Source organism: Bos mutus, chromosome X, assembly GCF_027580195.1.
Source record: "Bos mutus isolate GX-2022 chromosome X, NWIPB_WYAK_1.1, whole genome shotgun sequence".
Classification (NCBI taxonomy): Eukaryota; Metazoa; Chordata; class Mammalia; order Artiodactyla; family Bovidae; genus Bos; species Bos mutus.
This window is the reverse complement of record NC_091646.1, coordinates 101,218,390-101,243,252: the sequence shown is the minus strand read 5'-3', so window position 1 is coordinate 101,243,252 and position 24,863 is coordinate 101,218,390. Positions and strand designations below refer to the sequence as shown.

The window sequence follows — 24,863 nt, the reverse complement described above, 5'->3', positions numbered from 1 at the left end:
CTATAATCTCAGGATCAAAGTCTCAAGAGTTCATACAGCCTGGGAAAATGCACAGTCTTATCACAGACCCACTACTCCAGTCTTTGGCACTGGATGCCGGAAATGCCGCCACAGCTGAAGATCGAATTCTTTAATCTCTGTACTTCCTGGATGATCACCTCTTCCCACATGCAACCATTAATTTATGTTGCTGTCTCCAAGTTGAACCCTGAGGTTAAGGACCTGGGTCACATGCAGAACTCTAGAGGCAAGGAAATCTCGAAAATGTAGTTTTCAGATTTCTGACTTTGTATGGAAAAGGAAGCTAGAGGGTGGTTGTAATGGGTGCTAGGTGATCTAATTTCCAGTATTTTTTTTTCCAAGAAGAATCAAACAGGAGCAAACAATGTTGCAAGTCCTGATTATGCAGAGCTCCTAATCATGAGTCATCCGAACTCAAGTCATCATGTTCTATTCTGCCCTCCAAAGGGAAGAACGGGTAAGAATTATGCTTCCTGACAATTAACCTCCAGTATTCACTGTAGCTTCTTATTCTAAAGTCCAAGGTTAGATAAGGGAGAACAGGATGGATAACTGACCATCTGCTCCCCATATCCATCTCACCTACTCTTCCTACCATCTCATGAGCATGAAGTAAATGGATTCTACTTTCTCTCTGGTGAGAATTTGATCTACACAGACAGGGACTGATCTTTAATGGTGAATGGGACATTTCGGGGTTCAGTTCCATAGAAGCATACCCTGAGGGAAAGATCTGTGTGCTAGTGATGTATAAAGGAAGTGCTCTTGGAATAAATTTGTAAAAAGGAAAATGAATAGGAACAGAATAGCAGGATAAGGAAATAGGAAAAGCATGACAGGTTTTCATTTTCAGGAAAAACCCTTAGGAGGACAGCTGCAGCCTGATCCTTCAAGGCAGCTCTGAGGCATAGTACCTGAGAGTTCATCCCAGGTAAACATGAGAGGGCTGGGCTTTCATACTAGTGCCTTCTTCAACTGTTGTTGGCTAAGGGTCATGTCTTTGTTTCGTCTGCTATACCAAAACTGTCATAGTCTGGGTGGGTAAAACAGCAAACACTTAATTCTCAGAGTTCTAGAGGTTGGGAAGTCCACCATCAAGGTGTCAGTAGATTTGGTGTCTAATGAGAGTCCTCTTTCTGGTTCATGGATGGCTGCCTGCTGGCTGTATGCTCATAGGGCAAAAAGGTCAGGGGAACTTTCTGAGGCTTCTGTTGTAACGGTGCTAATCCCATTCATGAGGGCTCCATCCTCATGACCTAGTCACCTCCCCAAAGTCCCACCTCTTTGGGGATTAGGATTTCAACAAATGAATTTGGAGGGGTAGGGACACAAATATTCAGTTCATAAGAGGCCACCACAGGGTTATATAAATGCCTAAGCAATTCCAACTCTGTGCCTGTGGGCAGACTTTGGGAGCCCAATGGCAGTCCTCCAACTAGGGAGTAAGAAGGAGGTTGAAGGCAAAGGACATTGAAGTTGGCAGAGGGATATACAGAGCAGTGAAAAAGATCACAGGATGGGAGTTCCCTGGTGGACCAATGGTTAGAATTCTGGATTTTTCACTGCTGTGGCCAGAGTTCAATCCCTGGTCAGGGAACTGAGGTATCCTGAAAGGCATGTGGTGTGGCCAAAAAAGAAAGGATCACAGGAGACCTAAGGGAGGACAGTGGACACTGTTCACTATGCAGTATCTTCTCATTAGCAATATCGTGCAGTTCCCCAGGCCTGGATTTTAATTCATGTGATGGGATAATGGCTTGGCATTCAACATCCATTCCACCCTCCTTGTGTTCTGCAGTGGCTTGAAAGCAAAAACTACATTTCCCAGGCTTCCTTGTGATTAGAATTCTGGGTGTGATTTAAAATCTGGTGCACCCCTGCACTGGAGAGGAAGGAAGGGGAAGGATGGGGAAGGTGGGGAAGAGAGAGAAAATTAAAGGCAGGAACAAAAGGGAAAGAAGAAAAAGAGGGAGATAAAGGAAGAGAGGGAGGAAATTTCCCTATTTCCATTGCCTCCTCCCCTTAGTTCACATCCACTGGACTAGCACTAAACCTAGCTTCTCACTGGTCCCTCTCCTTAGTGCTGTTACTTTAGAAAGTTGGAGATTTCCATCTAGGTTACTTCTTCGTAGGACACAGCTGAGGAGTAGGAGTCAGTTATAACTCCAACTTCCCCACCAACTCAGGTGTATAATAAGTAATTTTTTCTCTCTCTCTTACCCCCACATCTCTCCCCACACCCCACCCCATCTCACACCCACCCCATCTCTCTGTCTCTCATGCACACTTGTGCTTTCTTTAAAAAAACAACAACAACAACAACCTGAATCTCTGAATCTAAACTTCCATTTTTCCATGATGGCAGGAAACATCAGTCATTCTTGGCTTTTGGCTTCTCTAATCCTTCCAGGGTTGTACCACAGTTCTGGAGTCTTACACAATGTCAAGGAATGGTAGAGGGGCAAATGGGGAGTTTATGTCTGACCTTCAAGTTATAGACTATTGGTCATCACTGGACACAGGTTATCACAGGTCATTGCCAAAAGAATCACTGCTTCGTCTACATGGCCTCTTCAGATTCCCAGCTCTCCACTGCTTCTAGGTTGCCAATGGAACCCAGGAATCTTTTTTCACGGCTTTCTGTGGTCCCATCTGCCACAAGCCTAGTCCTCTTTCAAGCCATGCTACCTCCCAATGTATGTGTAGCATGGGGGTGGTGTTGTTGTAGGTGCACATCAAGGTTCTTGTTTTTCTATAACCCAAAGACCACTTTTTATTCTTCTTCCAACCACGTGCTTTCTCTCACTTAAAATAATCAGGTAAGTCAGAACATTCTTCTGACAGGGATATACTGACAGTACAAAATATGTTTGAATTCATCTTGCAGTTTGAGCTGAACTATTCACTTCCTGAACCTTGATCTTCACCTCAATTTTTCAAGAGGAAAAAAAAATTAACTATAGCGTGCAAAAGAAAATTTGTAAAACCTTTACCATGTAAATTTGTAAAGCTCACTTGTCTTCTTTTTCCCATCCTCCCAATCCCCAAAGTTAGTGAATCACAGAAACAACTTTAACAAGTATTCTCTACAGGTCTCCAGAGAAATGTTGAAAGACTCTACTTGACCTCATTCCTTTCAATATTGGAGTTGTCCCTGCCAAGATATTGGACACAGAAAGACACAAATAAGGGCTGTGGGAAGGAGGGGAGAGGTTTCAGTACCAAATGGGTAGTGAGATTAAGGCCAGAGTATGTGTATGTGTTCAGTTGCTTAATTGTGTATGACTCCTTGTGACCCGCCAGGCTCCTCAGTCCATGGGATTCTCCAGGTAAGAATGCTGGAATGGGCTGCCATGCCCTCCTCCAGGGGATCTTCTGACCCAGGGATCAAACCCGCGTCTACTGTGTCTCCTACATTGGCAGGTGGATTCTTTACCACTGTGCCACCTGGGAAGCCCTGAGATTAAGGCCAAGTCAAGGTCAAATCAAGCCAGGGCTGATTATTAAAGTCCATACTGAAGGTGCCCCACCTCTACCCCTTCCCTTACTTCCCAGAGTGCTTAGTAAAGAAGGGTCCAGTCATAGCCCTGTAATAATGCCTGAGAGTCCAAAACTAAGGAGATAGAGATAAGCAAGGGCGGGCTTCCCTGGTGGCTCAGTGGTAAAGAATCTGCCTGTGAGATGTGGGTTTGATCCCTGGGTTGGGAAGATCCTCTGGAGAAGGAAACAGCAACCCACTCCAGTATTCTTGCCTGCAGTGGAAGTGAGAGTCTTAACCACTGGACAGCCAGGGAAGTCCCCAGTATTCTTGTCTGGGAAATCTTGTGGACAGAGGAGCCTGGTGGGCTACAGTCCATGGGGCTGTAAAAGAGTCGAACTTGTCTTAACAACTAAACAATAACAGCAGCCACTGAATTGGTATAAATCAAAAGAAAAATGATTCAATATGCCTTAAATAGTCATTGCACAATTCTTACTACACTCAGTGTGCCTTGCTTAAAAGGTTTGGTACTACATCATAAAGGAGCTGTTTATATAGGGACTGTGAATCTCATTTTATATAACAGTTGATGCTCAGTAAATATTTGTTGAATTTAGTTGAATTTAAAGTGTGAGCAGATAAAACGTGACAGATGGTTTTCAGTATGGACAATATAATAGAAAAAGGAAATAATCCAAATTATATCTGTTGAATGTCAAACCTTAGGTTAGCAAAACCCAGACGTCTTATTGTTAATACACACAATTGCCTGTTTGTATTGGCTGAATGCATTAGCCTCAATTATGTAGGTAGGGCCAATTTATTCATAAAGGTCCTTATAAAAGCAAGGCAGGAGGCTTAGTGTGAGAGACAGAGGTGTGATGCTGGCTGCAGAAGTTAGAACAGTGCACAGTCAGGAGCTGAGGAACAGGGATGGCCTCTAGGAGCTCCAAAGAGTTAGAAAACCAGTTTTCTTCTAGAACCTCCAGAAGGAAGGCAGACCAACCAAGAAGTTGATTTTAACCCAACCAGAATGATTTTGGACTTCTGGCATATATAACTGTAAGACAAGTTTGTGTTGTTTTAAGCTCTGAATTTTGTGGTCATTTGTTACAGTGTCAAAGAGTAGTTAATATGCTGCTCATTTGTTCATTCATTCAGCTCTGGTTTCAGCCATTTACTGTAGTTCCAGACAGTCTCATACCTCCGCTTAGAACACCCTTTCCATCCATCTACCTCCACCCTATCTTGTTCTTCAAAAGTAATTTAAACCATCACTTCCCCTCTGGAGTATTTGCCTGCCCTGGGCCCCTACACTGTCCAGCACCTCTGAGCACATCTCCTTTGCAGCACTTACCACACTTGAGTTGCAGTCATTGATTGCTGTATTCCTTCCTGTTGGTACCACTTTGCCAAGTTCTTGCTTAAGCAAGCAGCTTTGTTACTTGATCCTTACTTATTTGCCAGGTCCCTCCAGCATAACAAGGTGACAGAGAAGGGGTCGAATCCTCTGTGTTTGTACACATGCACACACGTGTCTTCCCTGCATGTTTCATATCAGTACACAGTGTTCCCCAAAAAGCAGCATCAAATAAGTGCTTATTTGAAAAAGAATGAACCAGTCTGCTTTGTAACAAGTCACTTCTCAAATCGTCAAAAGAGTAAACATGTGTGATATTACTATAACATGTTTTTATTGTACCATTTACTAAGCTGCTATAAGAAATTAAGCTCACTTATTCAGTTTTCTTCTTGAGGAGGAACTCTGAATAGCACTTTTTTCTAGTCAAAATTACCTAGTTTTCAGACTGATAGATCTTTCGATTCAGCCATCAGATGTGGTATCCAACACAGTAAAACTTGTTTATCACTTGACATGTATGAATCAGCTACCTATTGTGTGCAAGTATTGCTTGGGACATGGAGGAGCAAATGAATAAACCAAAACTTCCAATTTGCAGACAGGAAGAGAGGCAAGTAAATACTACAAAACAGAACACTATAAAGAAAAGAAGTAACATAATGGTAAAGAAGTTAGTTATTTTTTCCTTGGAGTAGATAACCAGTCTTTAATGAGACAGATGGTGGTTTGACATGAGTTTGAGTAAATTCCGGGAGTTGGTGATGGACAGGGAGGCCTGGTGTGCTGCAGCCCATGGGGTCGCAAAGAGTCGGACACGACTGAGCAACTGAACTGAACTGATGGTGGTCAACAAAAGAATAGGTGGTAGTAGTTAAGAACCAGTACTTTAGGGACTTCGCTGTTGGTCCACAATGCAGGAGACATGGGTTCGATCCTTGGTTGGGGAACTGGGATCCCACGTGCCATGGGGCAACTAAGCCGGTGCACCACAACTGCTGAGCCTACACTCCACAACAAAAGATCCCACGTGCCACAATAAAGACCTGATTCAGTCAAACAAAAATGAAGAATTTTTCTTAGAAAAAGAACCAGGACTTTACATTTAAATGGAAGTGTATTCAAATCTAGTTTCATTACTCCCTGTGTGCCCTTGGACAAATTACTTACCTGCCCTGAGCCCAGCTCAGTGTTTAAAAAAAAAAAAAGGCAGGGGTGGAGGAATAATAGGCATACTCTCTCATGACGTTATTATGATAATTATATAAAATTCATAGAAAATGCCTAACATGGTGCCAGGCACCATGGCAAGCAATTAATGCATTGTTGTTTTTGTTGTTTAGTCGCTAAGTCATTTGTGACTCTTGTGACCCTATGGACTAGCCCACCAGGCTCCTCTCTCCATGGCATTCTCCAGGCCAGAATACTGGAGTGGGTAGCCATTCCCTTCTCCAGGGGATCTTCCCAACCCAGGGACTGAACCCAGGTATCCCACATTGGCGGGTGGATCCTTTACCCGGAGGGAAGCCTAATTAATGCATGCTATGCTAAGTCACTTCAGTCATGTCCGACTCTGTGCGACCCCATAGACAGCAGCCCACCAGGCTCCCCCGTCCCTGGGATTCTCCAGGCAAGAACACTGGAGTGGGTTGCCATTTCCTTCTCCAATGCATGAAAGTGAAAAGTGAAAGTGAAGTCGCTCAGTCGTGTCCGACTCTTAGTGACCCCATGGATTGCAGCCTAACAGGCTCCTCCGGCCATGGGATTTTCCAGGCAAGAGTACTGGAGTGGGGTGCCATTGCCTTCTCCGAATTCATGCATAGTGGCTATTATTTATTTAAAACATTGAATAACATTTCTGAATTATTATTTCAAAACCAGATTTTTTTACATGATACCACATGTTGTTAAAAAAGAAAATTCACTCTACAAATACTGGGAAAATGCAGAGGATGCTGTTGTGCTTCACATTCCTCCTCCTGACTGAGGAACTCATTCTCCCAGGAGCTGCCAGGAGTTTGGCTTCTGAAGGCTCACAGCTGATTCCCCTTGAGAAATTTGACTCTGAATTACTTCAGCTACGGTTGCGACCCCCTGCTGGTCAAGCGGGAGAAATTTTTTTTTTTAGTTTTTGAAAAAGTTTTATTTTATATTGGAGTATAGTTAATTTACAATGTTGTTTTAGTTTCAAATATACAGCAAAGTGATTCGGGTATACATATACATATATCAATTCTTTTTCAGGTTCTTTTCCATATAGGTTATTACAGAATATTGAGTAGAGTTCCTCTGCTATACAGTAGATCCTTGTTGTTTACTATTTTTAAAAACTTACTTATTTTTTAATTGATGGGTAATTGGCATACAGAATTTTGTCCTTTTCTGTCAAACCTCAACGTGAATCAGCCATAGGTATACATGTCCCCTCCCTCTTGAACCTCCCTCCATTTTTTAATTTATTTATTTATTTTATTCCCTGGTAAAGAATCCTCCTGGAATGTGGGAGACCTGGGTTTGATCCCTGGATTGGGAAGATCCCCTGGAGAAGGGAATGGCTACCCACTCCAGTATTCTTACCTGGGTAATCCCATGGACAGAGGAGCCTGGCGAGCTACAGTCCATGGGGTTCCAAAGAGTCAGACATGATTGAGTGACTAAGCACAGTACATTTTTAATTTTTATTGGAGGATAATTACTTTACAATATTGTGATGGTTTTTGCCGAAGGCCCACCCCAATCACAGAGCTCCCTTAAGTGGCTGAGGCATCTATGGAAACCTCTTTGGCTTTCATCATTCCCTCACAGAGGTTGTTCCCAACAGCCCCCCATAAACTTGCTCACCAGTCTCCATATCAGAGTCACCCTCCTCAAGGCAGCTGAATTAACTCAATCACCCGTTGTATGGTCAGGGCACTGCTGTGGAGCAGGGTAGGCAAACTTCTTTTGTGGAAGGAACGATAGTGTTTTGGGCTTCGGTTGACCACATGTTCTCCATGACATTTACTGAGCTTTGCCTTTCTAGTGTGAAAGCAGCCATAAAGAATACAGAAATGAAAAAAAAAAAAAAAGAATACAGAAATGAATAGATATGGCTTTGCCCCAATGAAGCCTTGTTTAATGGACACTGAATTTGAATATCATAATTCTTGTGTCATAAAATATTCTTCCTTTTATTTTAAAATGGCTGAAAAAATTCTTAGCTCATGGGAGTTCAAAGCATGTAACTAGGTGTATTGTGGTCATCATTTCATAATATGCAAATAGCAAATCATGTTGTGCATGTGAAACTAATGTGTTATATGCAGATTGTTGTTGGTGCTGTTGTTTAATCGATACGTTGTGTCTGACTCTTTGGGACCCCATGGACTGTAGCCTACCAGGCTCCTCTGTCCAGTGGGATTCTTCAGGCCAGAATACTGGAGTGGGTTGCCATGCCCTCCTCCAGGGGATCTTCCCAACCCAGGGATCGAATGCATGTCTCCTGCATTGATAGATTCTTTACCACTGAGCCACCGGGGAAGCCCTCTCAATAAAAGAAACAGGTGACAGGCTAGATTTGGCCAATGAGTCAGTATTTGCAAATCCTTGAACTAGAGGAATTAAGTGGAGCAGTGGGACTCTCATGAAGCTACCATTCTACTGCATGCATTTACAGAATTTGACACCATGAGATCCTAGAGCTTGTAAGAGAATACAAAAGACCCCTTCCTGGCTCCAGAAGGGACAAGAGAGCATGTAGAAAAAGAAGAGAAAAATGGGAAAAATAAGATGCATAATTCCTTTTCAAGCTTACTACCACCAAGAAAATCAAACACGGCAAAACAAAGCAGTAGTTTAATATTCACTATGTGGTATTTTTCAGTTTAGAAAACTTCATCCCCCCAGTAAACAGAATTAGATTTGTGTGGCTGTATTTGAGGTCGTAGCTAAGTAATCATTAAAAAATAAAAGCACAATTGCAATTTGCTACTATTTTCATCTTTATAAAGAATATATTTTTAAATGATCTGGTACAGGATAGGGAAAATAGATACAAATGTATTTTTTGAAAACTGTTTGAACCTGTCTTTCTACCCAAATGTAGCAGCCTTCAGTGGTCCATTCCCCTCAAGAAGAAACAACTTGGAGGATTTTACTTGGGTGACAAACATATTCTTAACCCCCTACCCTGAAACCTTTGGCTTTTAGTTTTGCCATGGTGTCCATTCTTCTTTTTTAAATTTATTTATTTATTTATTTTAATTCAAGGATAATTTCTTTACAGAATTTTGTTGTTTTCTGCCGAGTATCAACATGAATCAGCCATTGGTATATATATGTCTCCTCCCTCTTAACCCTCCCTCCCATCTCCCTCCCCATCCCTCCCCTCTAGGTTGATACAGAGCCCCTGTTTGAGTTCACTGAGACATACAGCAAATTGCCACTGGATATCTATTTTACATATGGTGATGTAAGTTTCCATGTTACTCTCTCCATATATCTCACCCTCACCTCCCCTCTCCCCGTGTCCATAAGTCTGTTCTCTATGTCTGTTTCTCCATTGCTGCCCTGCAAATAAATTCCTTGGTACCGTCTTTATAGATTCCATATATATGCGTTAATATATGATATTTATCTTTCTTTTTCTGACTCACTTCACTCTGTATAATAGGCTCTAGGTTCATCTACCTCATTAGAACTGACTCAAATGTGTTCCTTTTTATGGCTGAGTAATATTCCATTGTTTATATGTACCATAACTTCTTTATCTATTCATCTATCAATGGACATCTAAGTTGCTTCTATGTTCTAGCTATTGTAAATAGTGCTGCAATGAACATTGGGATACATGTGTCTTTTTTAATTTTGGTTTACTCAGGGTACATGCCTAGGAGTGGGATTGCTGGGTCATATGGTGGTTTTATTCCTAGTTTTTTAAGGACTCTCCATACATTGTGTGCATCCTTACTTGGTTTTTCTTCTTTTTCCTTTTCTGTATTCCCTTATATGAATCATACCTTCTTTTTTGATCATTTTTATTTTTTCTTTGTTGCTGTACAGCCCTCACTTGGAAGTCATTATAGCTCCTCTCCCCACATTCCTTCACGTGTAATATTATGAGATTTCCTCTTAATCCATACCTGACCTGCAACCAACCTTTTGTTCTCTACCCCTTGCCAACCCCTTCCTGCACATTCTCAGAATAAATGAATACTTGTTGCTTAGGATTTGAGTAGTTGAGAAAGAGCAATGGAAGCACCCTCTCTATGGATTCACGTTGCTATACTGAGAAATATGGAGACTCGGCGTGCTGATTTCGGTTGACCCATACTGTAATAGGCGGTTAATGACGATATCCCTGGCTTTCGAGATCTCCAGGTTCTTCTCTATAGAGACTTGAATACTAATTTGGTCCACGTTTGTCATGATGAGTTCAGATGCCAGAATCTGGGTAGGTGAACTGTCATGAAACCCAGTGTCCATAAAGTACTGCTTATACAACTCCACCAGCTTCTGCTCCAGGTATTCATTCAGCACCGCATTCGAAATAGGCTTCTGCATTTGTAGGCTGTTTTTCTCTTTGATGCTGGTTATCCTCCAGTACGATGAATACCGCTGGATAGGAGTGGGTGGCAAGTCGCTGGGCTGAGTGAACATGGAATCCTCCATGGACAAAGGAATCTCAGATGATTTCAGCAAAGGACCATATTGAAAACTACCCTCAGAGGGGAAATCAGTTGTCGCTGAATTAATGGCCATCACCTGGCCCCCTGCAATCTGTAAGTCATTGTAATTCTTGCAGATACTCTTGCAGGAAGGTGGGACCAAGTAGGTCTCTCTGCTGGTGTCTCTGTATAGTTCAACTGCAGCCAAGTTTGGGCTTTCATACACAGGATTGGGGTTTGTTTGCAGCACTGTAATTCTCGGATTTCTACTATGTTGGCTCTCTCTTGAATACACTGAAGAAATGACCTTGCCAGAGGATTTGCAGCTCACATAGAGATTTTGGACTTGTGTTTCATCCACGGAGGAATAGGAAAGACTTGCAGCTGCTGTGGCTTCCATCTCCTCTTCCTTTTCCTCAGCCACTTGCTCATTAGAAGACGGATAACTCCACTGGATGTCATTCCGGTATGCAAGTCCACTGAGATAGCCTTCTGACAGCATTCTGGAAAGACAGTGTGTGAGTTACAATGGGGGAAAAGAAGATTGGAGTCTCATAAATGGGCAGCTGTGCTATCAAAAAAGCAAAGGGCAATAAATAAGTTGATTTCATTCATTCCCCAAGCTCTTGCTCATTCTGTGCCTGCTGTGGTACCAGAGCACTGACATGTGCTGGAGGTATAAAGATGAAATGGACACAGTTCCCTCCTTCAACAAGTTTCTGAGTAACAACCTGGGGTGAAGGAGGAGAGATGACAGGCTATGTCCCAGAGAAGGTGGCATTTCAGATAAACTGAAGCCTAGGAGTTCCATCCCTAGTCACAGAGTTATAAGAAATTGATGAGATGGCCTTACATGGCATATATAAGACACTGAGCCTAAGCAGAGAGGGCTGGGGTTGTGGACTGAAATTGAATCCTAAAGGGCCTTGGGAGTCGGGCAAGGGCATCTGCCTTCTGCCCTGAAGGAAACGGAGAGTGATTGAGTAGCTGCAAACTGGGGAAGCAGTGTCACTAGTGGGTTGTAAAACATGAGGGAATTGGTGGCAGATTCTACTGAAAATGAGAGCTATATCTTACTCATCATCGTATTTTATTCTTGGGAGCTAGCGCAGTTGTTTGCCTTGAGGAGGAAATCAAAGGATCCTTAACTTGAATTAAATAATGAACAGCAATGGCAGGGTAAGAAATTGATTCACTGTCAACCTGTCATGATGGACCATGAAGCCTTCGTCTCCCTTTGCTGCCCAGGATGGCTTTCTTGCTCTCTCAGTCCTAGTTTTTACAGTATGTCCTGGAAATGTTCCTGTGTCTGACTGATGTGTTTACCTCTACCCCAGTTACCAAGGAACTTTTCTTACTGTGAGCTTTTCCTCTACCTGCCCCTCTCCTCCCACTGTTAGCGGCTGTCACTGATTCTAAGGTGACTAGAATAGGCTGTGGGCTTCCCACGTGGCTCAGTGGTAAATAATCCACCTGCCAATGCAGGAAACCCAGATTAGATTCCTGGGTTGAAAAGATCCCCTGGAGAAGGAAATGGCAACCCACTCCAGTATCCTTGCCTGGGAAATCCCATGGACAGAGGAGCCTGGCAGGCTACAGTCCATGGGGTCGCAAAGAGTCAGACGTGACTGAGTGACTTAACAGCAGCAGCAGAGTAGGGCGGAAATCCACAGCTGCATTTTCCAAAAAAGACACTCTTGACAATGGAGCAACAGACAAGAGCAAAGAGAACTGACCTGCTTTGGCCTCAAGGGCTGGGCTTCTAAAACAGACCCATTAATTTGAGCCTGAAATTGACAAGTCATATTAGAAAAGGATTATCTTAACCCTAAGGATTCTTTTTTTTTTTTTATTTTAGTATCTCTTTTATAGTCATGAAGTTATTTTTCCAAGTTAATGTTTTAATTGTATAAAGTTAGTATTATGAATGTAATATACTTAGTGGGCTTCCCTGGTGGCTCAGTGATAAAGAATCCGCCTGCCAAGGAGGAGATGTGGGATCTAGCCCTGAGTGGGAAGATGCCATGGAAAAGGAAATGGCAACCCACTCCAGTATTCTTGCTTGGAAATCTCATGCACAGAAGAGTCTGATGGGCTACAGTCCATGGGGTCAAAAAGAGCTGGGCATGACTTAGCGACTAAACCACTACCACCAATGTTTTCAATGTTTATTTCTTTTGGGAGGAACTATTCCAAAATATGTTCAGAAGATTTATTATTGATTTAAATGTTTACTGTATTCCAGACACTGTCATGTACCATGAAGCTACAAAGTTAAAGGTCTTCAACACATCCATGAAGCGATTCTTGTATGCTAGACGCACTTATAACAGTAAGAAAATGTTCTTTCCAAAAAAACTTGTGTGGTTCTGTTCTTAACAAACTGAACATCCAGGTGAAAAGGCAAATCTTCTATACATGAGAAGATAATTAACACAGCAAGAAAGTTTATCCTAAGGCTTCCTAGTGATGCAGTTACCTCACGACCCTCCCACTTCACCCCACCCAGATTGCAAGTGGGGCCTTCTGCCTTCAGGACCTAAGACTATCATTGTGGAAAACCAGAACAAAACCACATCTCCCAGCTTTTGAGTTGCTAAAGAAGCTTTAGAAAGTCTTAGCAGAAATCATAGTTTTAGAGAAATGAGTTTTGAGATTCCATAACCTGAGCTTTTACACTTCAGAATCCAGAACCCTAAATGACTGGCGGCTTGGTCACTGAGCCAAGTGGCTCAGTGGTAAAGAGTCTGCCTGCAATGCAGGAGACCCGGGTTCGATCCCTGGGTCGGAAAGATCCACTGGAGAAGGAAATGGCAACCCACTCCAGTATTCTTCTCTGGGAAATCCATGGATAGAGGTGGGCTACAGTACATGAGATTGCAAGAGTTGAACACAACTTAGGAACTAAGCCACTACCAAATGATTTAGGGCATCATATTGACATATCAACAATAGACTCAGTGGATGGAATCCCTGTGGAGGGAAACAGGATGGTGCCAGATAGATTGGGGGAGCCCTGAGTAGATGAGGCCTGTGCCTTAACCCCCATGTAGAACCTGAAGAGCAGGGGGAAAACCAACCAAATGGAATGCCCAGGTGGACTGGCCTAAGGCTGCCTTGTGAAGTCTGCTTAGGTACCAGCATGCTGCCCAGAGCCTGCAAACCTGGCGAAAACCTCCATTGGGGATGGGCAGATTGCAGACATGATAGTTATAGAATATTAACCAGGGGCCAGGTGAATGATGAGAACTTACCATGGATGCCCATGTGACTACATAACAACAGCCAGAAATGTCCCCACCGTGCCACCTCCCGTCCACCCCCAGCATCCTCAGCTGATGCTATGGCTTTATGGAAGCAAGCTGGAATTCAGAGGCAAGCCCAAGCCAGAGGGACCCCTGAAGTGACTGTGATTACTTAGAATGTGAGCCCAAAAGCAGGATCACACTGAGGGAAAGAAAAGCAAAGATTTTTAAGAAAAATAATGGATTAGACATATACCTGTATTCTTTCTCCCCCTCCAAACTTCACTAAAACAACAATAAATGATTTTTTAAATATAATACATGAGAAAAGGGAGAACAAGAGAAGAGACTAGAGCAGTTATACTTTAGAAACTGGAAAGCAGTAGATCAGGGGTGGATGACTTAGAGAAGCAAATGAAAAATCTAGACCAGTGCAGTCCAACAGAACTTTCTGGGATGATAGATTGATCTACATATGTGCTGTCCAAAATATTAACAGCCATATGTGACTATTAAGCCCTTGAAATGTGGCTAATGAAACTGAATTTCACTAACTAATTAACTTCATTTAATTGAAACTAAAAATACCACATGGCTAAGATATTGGACAGCACAGACTTAGAAGACAGTGAAGGTGATAATGCAAAATCATTCTTGAGTTCCCCTTGTTCCCATTCAGCCATTATCCCAAATCACCTGTTTATCACATTTCTTTTCATATTAAAAAATCATAGTGGATTCTTCTCTCACTTTATGTGGCTGATGTGTATAAGTTCTCCAGATAACCTCTGCTCGTTCACAGTAGTGAAGGAAATGTATTTTGTTTTGAGTAATGGCCAAGACCTGGGTTCGATCCCTGAGTCAGGAAGATCCCCTGGAGAAGGGCATGGCAAACCACTCCAGTATTCTTGCGTGGAAAATCCCATGGACAGAGGAGCCTGGTGGGCTAGGCCATGGGGGTCACAAAGAGTCAGACGTGACTGAGCAACTAACACACACATAAAAGCCTCTTTGCCCTATTTTTCATGGGCTGAGAGCTTTGTTGATACCTTAATTCTGGTAGAATAAGAGCCCTAACATAGGGCCCAAGGCAGACCAGTACAGTGGTAGGACCAATGAAGGAAAAGCAGAAAATGTGTCGTAATACCAAGGGACAGAGACACCCATGCCTAAATGAACAAATTCCTATGAGAAAGGAGTGAGAGAAAACGTCAGGGAGGTAATATTGAGACATGCAAGGCTGAGGACTTTAAGTTTATGCTGAAGGCAATACAAACCTCTGGAAGGTAACCAAGGTTTTTCAAGGCATGATTTGATCTATGAATAAAGGGCAAGATGAATGTCAGCAGAATGAAACTGGAGTCCATGACCCAGGTTAGGGGCTGCTGGATTCATGCCCACCTGAGCTGTTTAGGGGCAGGAGCCAGGAAGAAGGAAGCAGAAAAGGAAGAGAAGCAATGAACTTGAGAGGCCATAACCCCTGGACTTGGCAGTGAAGGAGAAGACGTAACTGTGTCTAGGCACACTGACAGTTGACACCAGCATTGACCAAAATGGAGAGATCAGGAGACAGAGCCAGGAAAGAAGCTGATAGGTTTACTTCAGTTCCTCCTGAGTCAGACTCTTGGTAAGTGAGTGCAGGTGTCTAACTGTGCACTGGAGATTCAAGCAGGGAACTCATTAGAAAGGTTACTGTCAGTCAACAGTGACAGCATCTCCCAAGTGTGGGCTGCAGGATTTTCTATCTAGATGCTTGAGCAGCTTGTATGGGTAATAATTTCTGTGGGGAACCTGCCTTGAACAGTACAAGGAGGAATGAGCCAAAATAAGCTCTGCAGTGTCGATAGTGTCACAGAAACTACAAGAACTTCCAAAGTGAGCAGGTCACATTCTAAAAATCCACATTGGACATTGGAAGGTAAAATTTGGTTGCTATGCAGACTCATTAAGGCCAAAAAAAAATACTATTGAACTGGTAGTCAAGAGACTAGAATTCTAGTTCTGATCTTGCTGTGGTTTTAGTCTAGTTAATGGCAGGTCTATAACAGGGCTAGCATTTATACTAGCTACAACCCAGACACTGTTCTAAGTGCCTTTTATGTACTAAATCAATGAATCCCCACAAAAATTCAAAGATGTAGGTACTATTATTCTCATTTTCTATGTATCGAAATTAAGTACTATGTCCATAACCAGCAGGCATTCAAATGCTGATCAGTCAGAAAACAGAGCCCGCTAGAATCCCCTGGTAGTCCAGTGGTTAGAACTCCACGCTTCCACTGCAGAGGACCTGGGTTCAGTCCCTGGTTGGGAGCTAAGATCCCACAAGCTGCACAGCATGGACAAAAAAATGAAAGAAAACAGAGCTCACGCTTGCATGTCACTTAACCTCTCAGAGACTCAACTTATCTGTAAATTGAGAATGTGGGATTAAATTATAGAATCCCCTCAAACTTTAATATTGCATGGGCTTTTGACTATATTAAGAGAAGAAAATAAGTGAGGTAAGCATTGCATGCGTGCATGCTTCAGTCGTGTCTGACTCTTTGTGACCCTATGGGCTGTAGCCCACCAGGCTCCTCTGTCCATGGGATCCTCCAGGCCATAATACTCGAGTGGGTTGCCATGCCCTCCTCCAAGGGGTCTTTCTGACCCAGGGATCGAACCTGTGTCTCCTACATCTTCTGCATTGCAGGCAGATTCTTTACCGCTTAGCCATCAGGAAGCCCTAGGTATTAACTCAAAATCAAAATCCATTTCTGAAAATGAGCAGCAGAGGGCAGCAGAGCGCATGCTAGAGCGGCTTTTGCAAGATTTTTCTCAAGCTGTGGAGAGTAATGTGTGAAACACCCAAATTATACATATGTTAACTCATTTGAACTTTATAAAAACCTTTTAATGTACCACTAGAATTAAAATATTACTATGTATCATGACATCTTAAAATTTTAAAACAGAGAGTTATTTGGGTTCATTTTGATTAATTGTTGGCATTTTTCTTAATAAACTTCGGTAATTAACAAAATTTTTAGAAGACCTCACTCTTCAAAGTTATTAAAAAGATGTACTTCAAATGAATATTTGACTTAATTTTATCTGAGATGGTAAAACTTAAGTCAGTGTATTATTTCAATTGTACAAAGATATTTTATCACTTGAATTTTTATTTCTCATCACAGAGAAGATAGAAACAGAGATACATCTGGAATTTTCCATGACTGAGTAAGAGTTTGAGGGAAAATGGATACATGTGTATGTATGGCTAAGTCCCTTCACTGTTCCCCAGAAACTGTCACAACATTGTTCATCGGCTCTACTCCAATACAAAATAAAAAGCAAAAAATTTTTTGAAGTGTGAAGGAAAAGACTTTCAAGGACATTTGCAGATGAGATGTTCTAGACAAATTTAGCCTCCATTAATCATTACCAGACAGGGGAATACCAAAATTAACCTGCTGTGCAAATTCACAACTTAGAAATATGCACTGAAGTGCAGCACATTGTTAAATCATTTACTTGGATATCAGAAGAAATTGTAATATGAATTCTTCCTTCTATATTAACACTTTTCAGAAAACTGTCATTATAACTCTGTACATAGACATACTTTTAATTTACATTCAAACAACACAAGCATGGATTTAAACAGAAAAACTAACGAGGGAAGAAATTGGTAAGAGGAAATTTTTGGAAAAATCCAACTTAGGGTTCAGAAAACTTTTTTTGTAAATGGCCGAATATTAAATATTTTAGGTGTCTGTCACAACCACTCAACTCGGCCATCATAGCAGGATAGCAGTGGGAGACAGCATGTAAACAAATGGGTGTGGCTGTGTTCCAGTAAAACTTTATTTACAAAAACAAACAAAGGGCCAATTTGACCCACAGGTTATGGCTTGCCTATACTTGACCTAAATCGAAAAGCAGGTGCAGTAACTGGGATAGGACCCAATAATAATCAAAGTTGTGTTGAGTGCTTTCCAACCATTACCCCTAATCTTCCAATAGCACTGCACTGTTAGATGTTATCATTATCCAGGTTTTCCAAATGAGAAAACTAAGATTAAGATAGGACAAATGACCTTCCCCAGATCACAAAGCAAGTAAGTAGTAGAGGCAAGATTCAAGTTCAGATTTTCTAACCCCAAAGTGTATGATCTATTCTTAAAACATTAACTAATGCCTAGTTGAGAACAGTTAATATTACACAGTCATGACAAGCAATTATTCCTTCCAGGAAAAGAGTACCAGTCCTGACTCTTATGTAATAACAACCCTTGACAAGTAAGGGAAGGAAGATGCAGTGAAATATAGAAAGAAAAGATAAGAATACAGCCAGTGCCCACCCCACAGGGCTACATGTTTGACTCAGTTGTGTATCAGTGTTCATATGTCTTTGAGATATAGAAATAATTTCTACTATGCTCTTTCTAAAAAAAAATTTATTTAAATTTTTTTAACTTGGAGAATAATTGCTTTACAATGTAGTATTTGGTTTCTGCTGTACAATAGCATGAATCAGCTATATGTATACATATATCCCCTCCCTCTTGAGCCTCCCTCCCCGCCCCCACCCCCTGCTTCCCACCCCTCTAGGTCATCACAGGGCATTGAGCTGAGCTCCCTGTGCTATACAGCAGCTTCCCACTAGCCATCTATTTTATACATGGTAGAGGAGCCTAGCGGGCAACAGTCCTTGGGGTCGCAAAGAGTTGGACACACACACACAGTGTATATATGTCAATGCTACTCTCTCAATTCATCCCACCTTCTCCTTACCCCGCCATGTCTACATATCTGTTTTCTATATCTGTGCCTCTATTCCTACCCTGCAAATAGGTTCATCAGTACCATCTTTCTAGATTCATATATGTGCATTGATTTACAATGTTTGTTTTTCTCTTTCTAACTTCACTCTATATGACAGCCTCTAGGTTCATCCACATTCGTCTGCTCTTTTAATCTAACTATATGGACACTTTCCTTAACTATTCCCACTTCTGTAGCCTAGCATTGCCTTGCCCTTAATTTTACAACCACAGGGTAATTTAATATTACAGATACCCTGTGTAAATATCAACAGCTCCCCATTACCTCCAGGATAAAGTCCACACATGTTAGGCCCTCATGATACGAGGTTCTTATCTGCCTTCTTCATCTCAATCTCTGCCTGTTCTCACAGGACCCAGGACGCCAGCCATGCTGGACTCCTCCCAGTTCATTCACATCCCATGCCCAACCCAGGCATTCATGCCCTTCTTCCTCTGTCCAAGAGCCCTGTTTCCCTATCCATCCCCATTGCACCACCTCCCATCAAGTCTCATATCTCAACATTCCAGAGTCCCTGGCCATCCATTTAAAATCCTTGCCCCTAAATTAGAAAGAAATTCTAAGTTCTTGTCTCTCCTACCCCAATATATTTATCAGGATTGCACAGAACCTTAGCAAAATCCAGCTGCTACCTTGAACAGTGAAATAAATCATTGAGACAGTCCTTTAAATGGAGTAACTGGCAATAGCAAAAGAAAAGCAGGAAGATGGAGGATTGGTAGGAAGTGGGGGTATTGGGGGATGATACGGTGGCAGAAGAGATCCTGTCCTTAAAAAGACAGTTTGCATGTATGAGAACTAAGACTTCTGAGAAGCTAGGTGGTTGAGACAGTGCAGAGAAGACCTCAGTAGCCACACGAAAATGGAGGCACTGGATGGGACTGCCTCAGGGCATCACGGTATGTAACGTCACAGAAATAGGGACAGGAAAATGTTATTGTCTGTTTCATAGATGATCTTGAACCTAGCTAGTTGGGGTGCAGTTTAGTTCCCACTTGTCAGCAATGCCTGCTTATATAGGTCTGCCTTTTCATGGAAAATAACAGGCACAACTTATGTTAGCAAATAATTTCTCATAGTAGACATGGAGGTTTTTCTTGCTTATTGACTATGTGCAGTCACTTCAGTGCCTCCAGGAATGTTTCCCCAGGTCAGATTTGGAGAAGCAGAATTGTCTTTCAAGTAGCTTGGGCCAATTTATTCTCTCACCATCAGTGTCTAAAATTAACTGTTTCCACTGTTATTCTTCAATACACTATTACTTTTTAAAATTTTCCGATCAGATGAGCACATTTATTTTTGCCTCATATTTATACTGAAGCAAGCTGTCTTGTTAAGATTATATGTAGGTGATATACCAGAAATGTTATTTTTTCATAATGCCTCCATCCCCAAAATACTCTGTTTCATCTCTTCATCTCTGTATTTCCCCTATAATCTTAATTTTAGATCCTTTCATTCCAATCTATGTTTTTTAAAGATCTTGATTTGGAGGACTTGCAAATAAACCACTGAAAGGTTATCATTGAAAAACTTGAATATTATTTTGTTCTTAATCTAGTTATAATAATGTAACTAAATCTATGTTACATTAGTTTTTTTCCAGTGAATAATACAAGAACTTTACCCAAAACAAGGTGTTTCTTTAGATCTCCTGCATTTTCCTGACTCTTATCTTTGAAAGTAACATGTTCTTAAGAGCTGAAAATAACCATTCACTTAATCATACACCTTGGTTTATGTCCCTGTTATTTCATATTCTGTGGCGTTTGTTGATGGAGGCTCTAAAATATTCCTTACTTTGTTTCATTTCCTGTTATAAAACATATAATTTGGATTACCAATTCTTCTGTCAAACATGAAGTGATTCTTACTTAATGAGTTAGTTCCCAAAAGTCTAATTTGATGGCTAAAATAATCATAAGTCAAAAGGCCTCTGTTTTCCATATTAACATCAACAAGTAAATAATTTTCTGTTCAGTTCTACTTAGATCCTTATGAACAAAGGAAACAGCTACTTCCAAGGACTTTATCTGGATATAAATTTCCTTATTTCAGAAAATATAAATTTTAATGCAGATATATTAGTAAATATATTTTTGTCATAGTTTGGATTTTTCTTCATATCCTGTCTTTATGTCTCACAAACAGAAAAATGAAAGCTTATAATCACTTTGAATTACTTTAAAAGTATTTTGATACCAATGAAAGGACTAAAAAATAAGAAAAGCAATCATGATAGAATTGATACTAAATTTCCTTGGTGTTATAATTCTTAATTATATTGTTAATTATGGCTATTACCACTAACATTTATTTAATTGTAAGCATATCAACCAAATGCAATGCAAGACTGAATCCTGAATTAAAAAATAAAAACTCTCTAGAGGACATGTGGATAATTAGAGAAATTTGAATATGGATCTACTATTAGATAATAGTATTATATTAAGATTAAATTTCCTTATCATTATAGTCATGTAGAAGATTATTCTTTTTCTTAGGAGATATGGGTCAAAAATTTGAGGGTACTGTCCTGAAATCAACAATATACTTTCAAACAATTTAGAAAAAAAAAAAAAAACAACCTGTCTATGTGTGTGTTTATGTATATATACAGAGAGAGAGAGAGACATAGCAGGAGAAAAAATAAATGTGATGAAATGCTACAAGTGATTACTAGAAACGTGTGTGCATTGCACTATTGAACATGTGTTCATTGATAGAAATGTTTGTTCATTGAAGTAGTTTTTTTCCATTTTTCAATAGGATTGAAACTTTGCAAAAAAAATTGGAAGGAAAGTAACTACAGTTAGTTAATGAAGGGAAATTTACATTCTATTGTGCCTATGAAGAGCTCAGAGAGACAATATCTTACATATCTAAGATAATCATTAGGTCTGTGGTTGGAAATGTTCTAGTAACTTGAAATAACTATTGAAAACATCACTTTGCTCTGAAATAATAAAATTAGCTCACATGTGTAGATCTCCCAAATTACCATTATAATATGAGTGTTTTGCAAAAATTTGAAATACTCTCTACTCCTCCAGAAAGCTTCTCAAGCTCGGAAACACGAGCTTCTTACAACTGACGTACGCAAAAAAAGGGTCTAAAAATATGAGTGTGAATATTCTGGTCAAACCAAGTTTATATTCAAGCACATATAGATGTGCTCAAAAAAAGAATGAGCAGATCTAAAGATAATTCAAGCAAAATTCAAGCAAAAGTACTTGTGCATGTACTGTCTTTAATACCAACAGGGAGACTTTTCCCAAATCACCCAGATGGCAATTTGAAAAGCCTCATCACTGTCAATCACATTTACTTTGCGTATATCCTGCCACACAGAAAAACACTTATCACAACTTCATCCAGCGAATAATTGAGAGTCAAATTGGAATTTATTGTCATTGTATTCATCTCTAAAACTACATTCCTGTGACCAAATTCGAATTGTGCTGTCCCTGCAAAATTCTGCTTAGGTTTTTAGGTCTTCTTTAAAAAATGCAGATGCTAAACCTATGTAGAAATTAGCAAACAGGGACTGAAGAAATGACATAACAAATACTTGATCAGATCAGTCAAAATTTTAAGTAAAATAGTTTTAGAAATGTCCAAAATGTGACCATGAGGTAAGAGAAGTGCAGTGTTTGGCTTAATTTCTCTTCATTGTCTAACTCCATTGAATGCTTGCTTACATTCCCACTCACTTCTGATCTGGTAAATGAGAAAAGCATTTTAGATGTCATGAGATTGGAACTGAGTTCTGCTGATAAAGTGTGAAGAAAGGGTGAGAAGAGAAATGACAGATAGAGTTCACAGTCATAGGATTTGTTGCCTCCTTTGCTTACCTTCACTAACCAGTCCGTGCCTTTGGTCCTGCAGAAATACCACGATTGACCATATAGAGATGAATAAGCCAGCCAGTGCTTTGACCAGAAATGTTCGCAAGCCTTTGGTGAGTCTACTTTCCCTGATAAAACCAATAAACTAAGCTGTTCATTGCCCTTGCCATTCTTTTTATAACTGATCCTATGGAAAAAGTTGTTTTTGCTCAAGTCTGATTTGTGCTAAAGAAGGGTGGGAAGTCCCAAGAACGGGGGAGGCAATAACTGACAAACCCACATCAAGCCACAGAATGGTGTTTCTTCCCCTTTTTGAAAAATGAAACCTATCTATGAAACTGCCTCTTGTTAAAGTAGTTTATTGCTACATGTTATGTAAGAACCCTCTAAACATAAATGTATTCCTCTAACAAATTCCCTGGGACCCCTCTCCCAAAAGAGAGCCAAGTCAAAGATGATTTCGCAAATTCCATTTCATCATTAACCTTTAGTTTTTAAGAAGTGTTGTTTCTCAGTTGGACTCATAATTTAAAAAATGCAAATGAAAACAGTTTTCTCTCTCAAATTAATGAAAGTTTAAAAATTCAATAGTACCCTGAGTGAGCAAGGTTGTGGGGAAGGAGGCACTCTCATACACTATTGGTGAGATTATAAACATTTTCAAAAGGCAATTTTCCAGTATCTGTTATTTTCCAAAATTTTAAATATTCATACCCTTTGGCCCAACAATACCATTTCCAAAATTTATCCATAAAATATATTTGCACCTCTACACAAAGATATGTGAAAAGATATTTGTGGCAACATTAAGAAACAACCAAGAAAAAATATTCATAAATACGATATTGTCCAAATGCCTGGGAGTTTATCCCTACTGTAGAAAATTAGTGAGGTAATTTTCTATCTAATAATAGGAAAAAATCTCCAAAGTACATTGTTTCAAAAGACCATGGAAGGCATGCTGCTGCTGCTGCTAAGTCGCTTCAGTTGTGTCCAACTCTGTGCGACCCCATAGACGGCAGCCCACCAGGCTCCCCCGTCCCTGGGATTCTCCAGGCAAGAACATTGGAGTGGGTTGCCATTTCCTTCTCCAATGCATGAAAGTGAAAAGTGAAGTCGCTCAGTCATGTCTGACTCTTAGCAACCCCATGGACTGCAGCCTACCAGGCTCCTCTGTCCATGAGATTTTCCAGGCAAGAGTATTGGAGTGGGGTGCCATTGCCTTCTCCATGGAAGGCATAATAGGCTCTAATTTGTATTTTTAAAGCATAGACTATTTCTATAGGGATATACAAGAAACTAGAAACAACCAATTGCCTTTTGGAAATAAGTCTTAATTTTCTACACTATATCTTTTTGAAGTTTCTACTGTGTATAACTTTTCCATTTTAAAAAAATAGTATTTTAAGTCACATTTAATTTTACTGCTCAAATGAATCTTTACCGGCTCTGTATCTTTACTGGAAGACAGAGAAGTCTGTCTGCCAATGGGTCAGTTATTCTAGCCCCAAAGCAGAAAAACATGTACAGTTCTCAAAATAATTTCACTTGTTTACTCTGATGGCTTCAATTAAACCAAGAAAGAGTAATCCTGTCCCAAATAATATCTGATTCTGTTATCTTTTTCTACCTAACTCTGATCAAACGTAAATTCCAGACTCTGAATATGTAAACATTTCTACTTCAGTTCAGTTGCTCAGACGTGTCTGACTCTTTGCGACCCCGTGACTGCAGCACACCAGGCCTCCCTGTCCATCACCAACTCCCAGAGCTTATTCAAATTCATGTCCATTGATTCAGTGATGCCATCCAACCATCTCATCCTTTGTCATCCCCTTCTCCCACCTTCAATCTTTCCCAGCATCAGGGTCTTTTCCAATGAGTCAGTTCTTTGCATCAGGTGGCCAAAGTATTGGAGTTTCAGCTTCAGCATCAGTCCTTCCAATGAATATTCAAGACTAATTTCCTTTAGGATCAACTGGTTGGATCTTCTTGCTGTCCAAGGAACTCTCAGAAGTCTTCTCCCACACCACAGTTCAAAAGCATCAATTCTTCAGCGCTCAGCTTTCTTTATGGTCCAACTCTCACATCCATACATGACTACAGGAAAAACCATAGCTTTGACTAGATGGATCTTTGTTGGCAAAGTAATGTCTCTGCTTTTTAATATGCTGTCTAGGTTGGGCATAACTTTTCTTCCAAGGAGCAAGCGTCTTTTTTTTTTTTTTTTTCCTCATTGCCTCTTTGTTCAGGTCTTTATTCAAGCAAGCATCTTTTTATTTATGGCTGCAGAGATGGGAATACCAGTTAATGGGCTTATTTTATTCACCTTTGACCAATGACTTATCATGAAAAGTTATACCTTTAAAAAGTACACTGTCATTTTATTTCTGTTAGAGTCTTTTTTAATTTGCTGCATTATTTCATGGAACA

At 40.6% G+C, this 24,863-nt stretch overlaps 1 protein-coding gene and 1 non-coding gene across 2 annotated transcripts; both read right to left on the bottom strand.

Annotated features, from left to right (window-relative positions):
- Nucleotides 1–367: 367 nt before the first annotated feature.
- Nucleotides 368–501, bottom strand: LOC138986544 (U8 small nucleolar RNA). The gene has a single exon (XR_011463357.1). It is a non-coding gene; the product is annotated as a U8 small nucleolar RNA (small nucleolar RNA).
- Nucleotides 502–7,109: 6,608 nt separating this feature from the next.
- TASL (TLR adaptor interacting with endolysosomal SLC15A4) lies at nucleotides 7,110–22,682 on the bottom strand. Its single transcript, XM_005899749.3, has 2 exons — nucleotides 22,437–22,682; nucleotides 7,110–11,010 (listed from the first exon to the last, which is right to left on the bottom strand). The coding sequence occupies exon 2, from the start codon at nucleotides 11,007–11,009 to the stop codon at nucleotides 10,107–10,109; it is 903 nt and encodes a 300-aa protein (XP_005899811.1). The 5' UTR covers nucleotide 11,010; nucleotides 22,437–22,682; the 3' UTR covers nucleotides 7,110–10,106.
- Between the last annotated feature and the right edge of the window lie 2,181 nt (nucleotides 22,683–24,863).

Excerpts from the sequence above, each read along its gene's own strand:
- TASL (XM_005899749.3), bottom strand. The coding sequence starts at position 11,009 with ATGCTGTCAGAAGGCTATCTCAGTGGACTTGCATACCGGAATGACATC.